This window comes from Castanea sativa, chromosome 7 (assembly GCF_040712315.1).
Source record: "Castanea sativa cultivar Marrone di Chiusa Pesio chromosome 7, ASM4071231v1".
NCBI lineage: Eukaryota > Viridiplantae > Streptophyta > Magnoliopsida > Fagales > Fagaceae > Castanea > Castanea sativa.
Window position 1 is genome coordinate 39,868,513 of NC_134019.1, and position 12,226 is coordinate 39,880,738.

Sequence of the window (12,226 nt, forward strand, 5' to 3'; positions counted from 1 at the left end):
TTTTAAAAAAAACTTGATATTGGATTTATAAATCTAAAGATAGAATGAAGAAAAAAAATAATTCATTTAAGATTTCTAGTAATAAACCAAACATTATAATCTCACGTTCATAGGAATTTTATTAAATTTCTAATTAAACCAAACATAAGAATAGTTACATTCCTAGACATCCAAATTGTAAGGCATCACATTTCCAGTAATCTGGATACCAGAAGTAATGTAAATTCTCTCGTACCAAATGCCACTTTATAGTATTTTAGAATTGCCAATAGAGTCTCTTGGAACTAAATGTTACTAATGGAAATACATTATCTAAACATTCCCTTGAAGATTAGTAGGAATATCATTCTTCCCAAAACAAGCCATAGCTACCCTCACAATATCATACTCATCTTTTTCTTCCAAATCTGAATTCTCCTTTGGTAAGTGCATAGAGTAACCACAATAAGCAATGCAGGCAAAAAAGGGCCCAACCCAGAAAACCCAATGGCCATCCCACAAGCTATCTCCTTGCAACAATGCTGGCCCCAAGCACTTTGCAGAATTCAGACCCACACCTCCATAGCCAGCCCTCCCAGTTACTGTTATTGAAACAAACACTGCTAGTGCCAAAGATGCTGCCGCCACAGCACATACCATTGCCATGCCAAGTTCCTTGCACCTTTTCTTGTCAAATGCCACTGTCACACCAAGAAAGAGAAACACATGTGCAGACGAATTCTAATATCAATGCAATTTCAGGGCTTAGTGGATGTGTTGTTGCTTCATTGCCATCAATTGTGCAGCCACCTAAGGAATGTTTTTGTACTGTTTTACGGTCCATCACATTTTGAAGTATAAAAAAACCAATTATTGAGCCTGCACATTGAGCCAATACATAGATGGAAGCACGAGCAAGAGTTATAAGACCCCTGAGTGCAGCTATGAATGTTAAGATTGGACTCATGTGGCCACCAGATAATGGAACTGTCATCATGAGAAACAGGAAGAGTATAAGGAAGATTGCAAGTGGAACAAGAAGCTTTGGTTCAACCACATTTGAGTCCAAGATTGAGATGATGGTAGTGGTGAGGGTGAACACATAAAAGGCAGTTGCTAGTAACTCTGTGATAGCTGCCTTCCAAATCTGAAATTAAGAACCAAGAGGGGAAACATCAAGCTCCATTCTTTTTGAGAAAAACAAATAAATCATGCATAATTGAGGTTAAGCACTTGAACTAATATTCTAGCAGGTTGGAATGTGCTTGTCGTGAAAACTGAAAAAGAAAAAGTGGAATACGTAAAACAATTTAGATAGAAGAAGAAATTTTATGGGAGATCAAATTTTGATCAATGGTTTTTGGATGAATAGTAAAATTTACTCCAATTGCATGTTATATACAAAATGAGGGATGTATAATGTTGTCAATTCCATTCCCTTCTAGTCTGAACAATTATAAATTTACGTTTCGATCGCTAAATTGGTATATTGAACCCCTCTTCCAACTCAACTTAAATTCCAATCAATATTGGTAAAGGTTTGATTCACTCACCAACTTTTTTTTTTTCTTTTTAAGTTTTTAAGTCTCTTTCTTTCTCGTCCTTTTTTTCTCTTCTTCTTCGATGACTTGGATCCTTATTTTTATATTGAAGATGAGTTATGTCTTACCCTTTTACATGATATAAAAATATAAGTAATTTTGGTATACAAAAATAAATTATTATTGAAATATTCTATTTCAATAATTTAACCAAAGCCGTGAGTAGAATAAAATTGACAACTTTATATAATATGAATAATTCTAAAAATACACTTAATTTCACTACTTGCTAACTTGTATAACTATGAGTGGTGAACACTTTTTACCCATATGAATCCACTACTTTTCGTCAATCACTCACAATTACAAAAGTCAAAAATTTGTAAAATTGGGCATGTGAATGGGTGTAGCTGTAGTATTGTTGAACATCCTCTCAAGTGGATAAATCGTGTATTTATTTGTTTCCCATATTAAATTGGAAAAGTATTTGGAACAAATTGGACTTGAAGAAAATTACTATATAATATACTAAGCATGAGAATAAACAAAGATTACCTCTGGAGACTAAAATTCATGGGCACCTATGAAAGCAAGAAATTTATTTTGAAAGGAGTTACTATTTGCCTCCTATTTCTCAAGTGATATTTGCAATTGCTCACCATCTTCTCTGAGGACAACTCTATCCATGATTAGTTCTAAGAGAAAGGGACAAGAGCTATTCCAATTTAATGAATCTCTCATCAGAACTCCTATGTATATGGAGAAGAATGGAAAAAATACTGCCAATTCAATTATACCATACTTAGCTACTTCTCAATGTCACGAGTGAAAATGCCAGATATTTAGCCATTTTTACCTTGGGAGTAACCTTGAAGTTTGTAGCATTTCGCAGAAGACAGTGGGAACATATGCTGTGTTACACGCTCTGTCCAACTGATTTTTTTAAGGACATTGGGGCTTGCAAGTCTAAATTAGCAAATCAAATGCAACAATAAGGATTAGATTTAGTTGCAAGAATATTCATTCTAAAGTCACCAAGGATGCTTGCCTTTGATCGGTTCATATTTTGATTAAATTAATGAAACCAGTTACTGATAGGCACCTGGCAAAATGAGACCAAGTTTTGCACTGTTGCACATTTATATATCCGCAATATCATTACAATAATATTATACTTTCCAAGTAATTTCCGTTGGAGATCATCAAACTCATTTTAAATTTTGCTAATTTCATTCATTCTCTTGGCATAACTGATTGAGGGTGATTTTATGAGATATGTGTGGAGAATAGAGACTGATGTCACTGATCTATTGTGTTACTTATGTTTGGGGGGTGGGGGGTGGTGTATTTTTGGTGTTTAAGTATATTTTAAATGCCCCAAGGCCTTATATGTTAATGATCCATGTAAATCATCTTGTAGCCTTGTAGTTGCCATAATAAAACTATAGATTTGTAAATCTAGAACCCTAGTTTTGGGTAAACCATGTAAATCTTAGTATGTATGCACACGTGTACGCAAACGTTGATCTTTTCTATTCTTTCTTAATGGAACTAATTTTTCAAAAAACATAAACACATTTTGAGATCAGGCTGATGCTTAATTATTACATCGTGGCAAAAGAGTCGTATGAACTTTTTCTTGGAAGTCCATGCTACACACAGACATAATTTAATTCAACACACCTAGAATGAAGGCCTCAAAGAAGTGTCAAGAGCCTAACATTTGCAATTAAATTAAAATCCCATGATAATGAAGCCTCAAACACCAAGAATTCCTGCCTGTCTTTCACAAAACTCTTAGGAAATACCAATTCTCTCAAGTTGAAAGTCCTTTTCTTCACTTCTTGTGAGCATGGTTTGATGAAAATATAGCCTTCAAAATATTCAGGAAGTCATGCTTGAACCCATCAGCATGGAAATGCTGCTGTGGGATGAGCTTTGTGTATAGATAGAATGCCACACATGCAATAGCAGGCCCAACCCAAAAAATCCAGTGCCCATTCCAAAGGTGGCCCCCTCGAACAAGTGCTGGGCCCAAACACCTAGCTGGGTTCATACCAACCCCAGCATAACCCTTTGTTGCTGTCAAGGTTGTTGAAATAAACACAAGGAGGCCTACTACAATTCCAATTATGGAAACAACCATAACTCGGCCCAAAGCCCTAGCTTGGCGATGATCAAAAGCGATCCATATTGCAGCAAAAAGAAGCACAAAAGTGCATATTATCTCTTGCCATAGGGCCTGGCTTGTCCCAAGTCCAATCATAATGGGCCCGTTTGGGCCTGGTGCAATGACATTGAGTGTGCAACCTCCTAGTGAAAATGTTTCTTCAATGGTGCTGCTTACCACGGCTTTAAGTGCTAGTGCACCTAGCACAGCACCAGCACATTGTGCCAATATGTATATGACAGCCCTTGAAAGGGAAATTACGCCGACAAGCATGGCGGCTAAGGTGATGGCGGGGTTGATGTGACTGCCGGAAATTGGATTGATGGCGATGAGGATAATTGTTGTGGTGACAGCAATAAGGAATGACATTATGAGTTTTGGTGTTTTGGTTTGAGTCTCATAGGTGGAGATGACTATGGTGTCAAGTGCAAAAACAAAGACTGCTGTGCCAACAAGCTCTGCCAAAGATGCTCTCCATACCTGGAAATCAACATTAATTTGTTAATAAGAATAAGTGAATAAACCAAGTTTGTGTTTGTCACTTGCCACAATATAAGTTCGGGAATGCGATAGTGTGGTAGCTTCCACCTCAAGGGCAGTTGAGCTAGACCAGCCCAAGTCACCTCCCCTATCCTATATTCCTATGTCTTGGTAGGTTGGGTTCATCAGAGCCAGGGCTAATTGTAAACCTAGCACTAGGAAAAAGTTGAGATTTTCATACATAATGCCTTAGTTTATAACTGAATATTCCAAATGTGCACTATTCTTTAAGAATAAATAAATATTAGAATACAATATTTTTCACAACAGTTAATATGGCTTATGGATTGATGCATCATAAAATTAGTGGGTGGATATTGGTGAAAGTGTTGGTAATCTAATCACAACAGATCATGTTAACCATTTTGATAAATATTGTGTTTCTAGTATTATTCTTTTTTTTTTTTAACAAAATACTTTACGTCCCATAATTTGATGGAAAAATTATACATACATCCATTTATTTTCAAAATTTACTTAAATTTCCTATATGTTTCATACTTTACATTCACTTCAGTCCAATTAGTTATTAATATAGATGAAAGACTAATAGTGATATTGTTAAATAATGAAAAATGCTTGAAATATCTTTAATTTTTCTATTATAAGATTCTTATAATTATCTTCTTGTATGCAAAGCTCTCAAACTTGTGCCTTCTATCCTTCACACACTATTATGGTTTTAATGTTTGTTCCTTCAAAATAAAGTGCAATCCTATCTTTCTGTAAACAATGATAAAGGTAGAATTGTCAACCTAGAGCAACAGGGAAAAAAATTATGGTTACCTTCAAAGAGAAGAACTCCTCCAAGCCCAACATCTCACTCAATTTAGTAGTAGTGCACTTCTCTTCCTCAGCTTTCCATTGCTGTGACCTGCAAAAAGATTATTAGGAATAAGCTGGACAGTAGATCACTCTGAATAATTCATTTACCCTGAGTGTACTGTTACTTGCATTGGTGTGGAGGTGCAAGGTTGGACTTTGTTTCCAGCATAGACACTTTCTTCATCCCCCACTACAGGCAGATTCTCAGCCATCTTAACCTGCCAAATACTATTTCTTGGTTACACTCTGTATTCTATTTCTATATATAAATATAGTTAGCATTGAGATGTAGGACTTGGCGGGTTACATATGATTTTTGTTAGTAGTCTTGACTTTAATCTCAACTGTTTTCCTTGAACTACATTATCGGCTACTGCTATTATTTAATTTATGACAACCAAATGTCACTTTTTTCTAATTCAATGTTGAATGAAAATTGTCAAACTTACTCATACTAATTTTATAAATCTAGTGGGTTCCAGTTAGCTCAACTGATAAAGTCTCTGATGGTTAAATAAAAAATCTGGGGTTTAATCCCCGTCTATACCAAAAACTAATTGGTGTCTTAGCCTGATGATAAAAAGCATCATCAAGAGCGGACACTATAGGTTGAAACTTTCTCTCAAAAAAATTTTTATAAATCTAATAATGTTTATATAGTTGTCTTTCTAGTTATATAATATCCCAATCAAGGAAATTTGATATCTTTTGTAATCACATATCAAATCTATCTTGCATACATAAGTTCACTACTGTAGCCTCACATGTAATGTTAGTAAGTTATTGACTTGCACTTAACACAATTTTCTTTGGCATATAAACAGATATGTCTGTGATAGGCCTGATAGCTTCATAGGCTAGAGGTCTAGCTTTCCTGAAAATCTGATACAACTAAATTATTGGGTATTTAAACCTCAAAGGTTTCTTCCAATTTTTCTTCTTCACCAAGTGTATAAAAAAAAAAATTAAAAAAAAATTTTAAAAACGAAAACTACTGTCAAGTTGACAACAAAATGCAGTGGGTGGCACAACAATAATATAATATAAAAAAATTTCTGAAGCATATTTTGTTTTATACTTTCAAAGTTAACCCATCAGTTTGTAAGATATATTTCATAAAATTTTGAGTAATTTTACTATCATTTTAAAATATTTTAAGACTCGTTTTACAACAATTGAAATGGTATATATGTTTGTGATTTGTGTACAATAAAAATAGTGTCAATTCATGCGAAAATAATGTTATAACAATAATAACTTAACATATTAGCAAGCAGTAAAAAAAAAAATATGTGAAATTTTTTTACATCTCTTTTTACTTTGGCTTAGTCTATGTTAGTAAGTGAAATATGTCTCAAACATCATTCTACAGGAATTACAGTTTGTGGATAAAATTAATGTACATCTTAATCAAATGCTTTTATAAAGTGTGAAATTTGATGGGGTTGCCGTTGCTCCCGTGCACGGGTTCCACTAGGGCCTAGTAGGGCATAGAAAATAAATGCATATTGCTATGGTTTTAGCTGAAGTACTTTATTGGCCTGAAAAGTTTGAAGAGTATAGTAAATAGAGAGATTATCCATCAATGTCAAGCAATTGAAAATGTGTCATAGGTAGGAATAGGAGTATACCCATGAAAGGTTGTTAGCCCATGACACTTCACTTCCCTATGATGCATTGCAGAGTAAACTATTGGGCCCCAGGAGGGAGAGTAGCATTTTAATGAAACACACAATGTCTTAAATTCGGCTATTATTTTCGAGGCCCAAGTTACAGTCAAACTTCTGCTCTTTTGTCAGATTTTATTAACAGCCAAATATGGAGAGGGATCAGAGGGTGATAATTTATTTGTCAAAGCACGGCCGAGCTATGCTGTCAAACTGTTTGAGGAAATGCTTGAAGGAAAGTTGACCTCTAAACCGATTTGAAGGGGAAAAAAAAATTTCAACTCTGGCAATTGATAAAACTATCTACATATATTTTTAGTCGTGTGATCAATTTAATGAGTCATGCTACTTATTTAAATAATATACATGGATAGTTTTATCAGTAACCATGTAATAGGTTGGAGAAGTTTATTTCTATGCCAAGGGATTGTTGTTTCTTGAATTCTTCGAACCAACATACCACACAATGTCATTTCCTACTCAGCGGAAGTGACGGGCTAGGGGCAGGTTTTGCTTATCTCGAACCATTTGGCCTATCCCCCCCCCCCCCCCCCCCACACACACACACACACACACACACACACGTGTGTGTGTGTGTGTGTATATTGCACATATCATATTACCATTCTCATATCACTTGTTTTTTTTTTTTTCCTCTTAGCACTTTCACGACTACTCTTTCCCTTTTTCTTTCATCTCTACTTTGTTAATGTCAAATTCATGTCATTAGGGATTAGAACACCACCAACCCATCTATCATGTTCTCACTCCTTTGGCCAAAAATGGGACGAGGCATCTCTGATCTAACCTTGCTCCAATCTATTGCCATCCTTTGTGTGCTTTTCTTTTAAAAAGATATTTCATGCATTGAATATATGTATAATCTTTCTCATAGTATGTGAATCCTATATAACTGTAGGGTCACATACTATAAAGAGAAAATGTGTACATATTCGATGCATGAGATAACTAATATTGCCGTCTTTTAAGTTTGTTCTGTGTTACAGCAATGTACAAACTCCACCAAGACATGGCCATAATAATTTCTATAGTAACCAATGCCTAAAGGTTTAGAAAGGTTAACAAGGAGAGTACATAAGTGGAGGATTCACCAAACGTTTTCTCTAGTGGGTTGAACCATAGTCTAACCTCAACCCACCAATAATAATTCTGAGCCAAACCAATGTCACACTGTCATCACCAAGGATTTGAACTTCGGACCTACCCCACACCAAAACCCTAACCATGGGCCATCATCATAGGTTGTAAATAGCTAATCCATTTATATAAGTTATAGATTAATACCTTGATGCCTTGCTGATGATCATAGATTATATTTTATCATGAGCTTGGAATATTTATTACATTCAGCACCCTAAGATGTGGTACAGAGACATGGAAACATAGGGATATGGTATAGATAAATTATTCAAAATAGTCTGAAAGCAATTTTTTTTTTTTTTTTTTTTTTTTTGCTGAGAAAACCCAAAAAAATTAAAACAATTTGTTAGCCAAAGAATTACATGTGAAGGTTGAATAATACTTGGATTTGGGTTGGGTTCATGACTCTGCCTCTTTTGTGTAAATGACAGTCCAACAACATTGTGTAGTACCATCAATTTTTTTTTTTTTTTTTGAGAAGGAATACCATCACTTAACATGGATACCTATTTGCTTGCCTTTTGTATAATTGCATGCCATAAAGTTTTTGAAACAACAGACAGTACGAGGAGATGGATGATAAGTTTAAGACAAAGATACCTTGAAATGCCAGGTATATAGATAATGGCAGCTGCAATATTGTGTTTTCTTTTGACCTTAATACATATTATATTATCTTTCTTTTGCCACATATTTTGAGACCAAAGTATGAACCGTCCTTCTACATCTAGTCATCTACTATTAAATGGAGTTGCATAAAATAAGAGCAGCCTTCCAAATTTGTTCTGTTGCTTAGCATTGCATGAATGGTCATAGAATCTTCTAAACTTGGTCTCCATGAACCTACCATCTGACTTTGTCTTTTCATATATATCCAGTTGATATTTCCAATGGTTCTTTGATCCAAGCGTAAAGATGGATAAGACAAAATTTTGATTTTTCCAGAATACAGAATAATTCTTCTTCTTAATAAAGTTAAATCATGGCCTTGCTTGTCACATTCTACCATAACAAACTCTAATCTCTACCAGATTTTCTTCAGAGGAAGATGGCACTAATTCCTTCACTTAGATGGTCTTTTGCACTTCTGTCAATAGTATTGGTTGCTATATGCAGTTTGTCAGGCATAATACTTATTCTTTGTTACTTCTTTGATTTCAGTTTTTGGGAGAGACTAGAGAGATTTTTTTTTTTTTTTTTTTTGCGTAATCAGATGATGTTTTCTCTTCTTTGCAGATTGCTATGATCCCATGGATCCAAATGGAAACATTACAGTTACTTTCGACATTCATGATTGGACAGATGATGGCTATCTGGTTAGTGCTTAGTACTGTTTTTGCTCAAAATCTTAAATCAGTTCTGCCATTTTTTACACTCACTACAGTCCACTACTGCATATTAGACATACTAAGTAGGTATAAGAGCATGTTTCAGAACATAGAATATAGAAGACTGGACCATGAACAAGTGGGATTCTCAATGCTGTGTTCCATAACCTGCGAATGCCTCTACACATCATAACTTTATATTTCCAAAGTAATTCAATAAGCTTTCCAGACTCTAGTGCGTGGCATCATTAAAATATATATATAGTTTCAAAGGCAAATATAGAATTCTATAAATTTTGAGGAAGTTTGCGTACTATGTGCATCTAATAAGATCTCTAATAACATGATTGTTCTTTGCAGGAAAAGGTTACCATCCAAAATTACTATCAGTATCGCGATGTGGACCAACCTGGGTGGAAGGTTGGGTGGTCATGGACCAACACTGAAGTGATCTGGTCAATGAGTGGTGCCTTTGCCACCCAGCAAGGAAATTGCACAACCTTCAAGTTCCAAACACCACACTGCTGCAAGAAAGACCCTGTGATAGTTGATCTCATGCCAGAGGCCTTACCACAAAATAGGTCAGAGGACTGTTGCCATGGAGGTCTTCTTTCTCCCTGGGCTATCGACCCTTCCAATTCATTCTCCTCCTTTGACATGAAAGTTGGCAACTTGGCGGGAAATTTTCCTGCTTATAAGCCTCAAAATCTCACTTTGATGGCACCAGGTCCTGGCTACACTTGTGGCCCAGTTTTGGACACTGATCCCACAGTTACCACTGATATTGGAGGTAGAAGCCAAAATCAGGTTTTAAGTAAGTACTTCATGCCAAATTCAACACTATGCTTTCTTCTTTTTGCTGAACAAATGCAACACTACTTGAAATAACATAGCACACAAAACCACCTTCATTTGCCACAATTTAACCTGGTTTTATGCTTGTAGTGATCTGACATGTGAGATGTGGTATTCTGTTAATCTTAGATGATCTGAGAAACATCTTCTGACAATCATCTGCCAAAATTTCTATTAGATTAAACTCTAGCATTAACTAGTCACAATGAAATTTCAATTAGGTTGGTCTGGACTGCTGTGGTAGTACAATGTTTAACATAACAATTTTGAGAGAAAACTTAGGTCAACCAACTATTGGTCACACTTTCATATTAATTTTGAAGTTGAACCAACCAAATTCTGGGTCTATGCTTGAATTTTGAACTTCTTGGGAAAACATTTGTCTCCTCACAGAGAAGACTTATCTGTATACCTTGTTGAGATATACTATTGCAATTTTTGTCTTACCATGGTACTATTACTTATCAAAAAGTAGTAGTAAGGTTTCTAGAAATAGGTAACAAGAAGCCCAAGCCAACCTGTCAAAATTGGCTGCTAGACTGAACTAGGCTCAAAATAGCATTCTGTGAGTTTTGATTTCAAAAAATCAAGAACCATTCCAAATTAATATGTAGTAAAAAAGGGGAAAAAAAAGGCTGAAGACGTAGGTCAGGAATTTTAATAGAGCCTCGTTGATTTATGAATGGAAAAACAGAACCTTAGTTACCTTACATTAATAAAATTAGTTATACAATTTTTTTTGGTAAATCAGAAGTTTTGTCCTGAATTGCATTCACTATGGACCAAATTCTATAATATCACTTGTGTCTTGCAGACACGTGGAAATCAACTTGCACTTACTCAAGCTTTTTGGCTAACAAAAAACCAGTCTGCTGTGTGTCACTCTCAACATTTTACAACCCCAACATCACACCATGTCCCAAGTGTAGCTGTGGATGCAGTGAGGCAGACCAAACTACAGTTTTATGCAGGTGTGCTCTTGTCATTGACTACACTCTTTAACTAAGAAAGCTGCAACTAGTGGAATTTTGGCAGCTTTGTTATCATATGTTTATCATCAAATTATTGTTGCAAGTTTACATGCCACCCATCTCTCCCTCTCTCTCTCTCTCTCTCTCTCTCTGCAATAATAGGGACGAAGTCGAATGCAGTGATCATATGTGCCTGGTTCGAGTTCATTGGCATGTTAAAACCAATTACTTGAATCAATGGAGGGTAAAACTGACAATTTCTAATTACAATTACCAAAGAAACTTCTCAAACTGGAATATGCTGGTTCAGCATCCTGGTTTCAGCCAACCTGCAACAATATACAGCTTCAACAGTACTGTGCTTCCTACTGTTGGATTTGGAGGTAACTACTGCAGCACATTTCTCTCTACTATAGATATCCAAATGCTCAACTGCAGTGCCCTTTTTTTTGCTTTCAATGGACATTCTTGAAACTCAATAACGTTAAAAGTGCCAACAATCAATGTTATAGTACACCATCTTTCATCCTGTCATGAGAAGTTTTTGGATTTAGTTGAACTCCATGCAATATGTCAATACTGTGTGACCACTCTTGTACCTAATTATATGTTACATGGAGAATTATAATACATATCTGCACTATAATTCCCTGATGTTAAATTATGATATTTTCATGCCAAGCCTGGAAGAAAGGAAAAATTACACAATGTCATAGGCCTAGAATGTACCGAAACGAATTTCTAGTGAGAAGATGCCTTCACACTTAAATTGCAGATATGCTTTCTACTATTCTTTTCATTACAATTACACACCTGTTGTATATCTAAGCCATGGGAACACTTGCAGATGAAGTTGCTCTCTTTTGGGGGATAGAATACTTCAATACCATCCTGCTGCAGGCTGATGGGGATCAAGTCGGTTCATTGAACACACACATACTTTTGAACAAGGATACAGACTCATTCACATTAAGCAACGGATGGGCTTTCCCGCGAAGAATATATTTTGATGGTGAGAACTGTATCATGCCTCCCCCCGGACACTTTCCCAGCGCTACCAAATGGTATCTCCAGTTTAAAACCAACCTATTGCAAAATTATTCTTCTGATAGTTTTCACATTCATAACACTAGTCACTTGATTTTGATGAATAAACTACCCAGACTGATTAACTTCCTCTATTTTTTTT

At 35.5% G+C, this 12,226-nt stretch overlaps 1 protein-coding gene and 2 pseudogenes across 1 annotated transcript; 1 reads left to right on the top strand and 2 right to left on the bottom strand.

Annotated features, from left to right (window-relative positions):
• Positions 1-312: 312 nt before the first annotated feature.
• On the bottom strand, positions 313-2,370 carry LOC142644449 (aquaporin PIP2-7-like; annotated as a pseudogene).
• Positions 2,371-3,032: 662 nt separating this feature from the next.
• LOC142642673 (uncharacterized) lies at positions 3,033-5,321 on the bottom strand. The gene is made up of 3 exons (XM_075817077.1): positions 5,185-5,321; positions 5,017-5,104; positions 3,033-4,170 (listed from the first exon to the last, which is right to left on the bottom strand). The coding sequence occupies exons 1-3, from the start codon at positions 5,265-5,267 to the stop codon at positions 3,358-3,360; spliced, it is 984 nt and encodes a 327-aa protein (XP_075673192.1). The 5' UTR covers positions 5,268-5,321; the 3' UTR covers positions 3,033-3,357.
• A 3,610-nt stretch (positions 5,322-8,931) lies between these two features.
• LOC142642313 (COBRA-like protein 2) lies at positions 8,932-12,226 on the top strand (annotated as a pseudogene).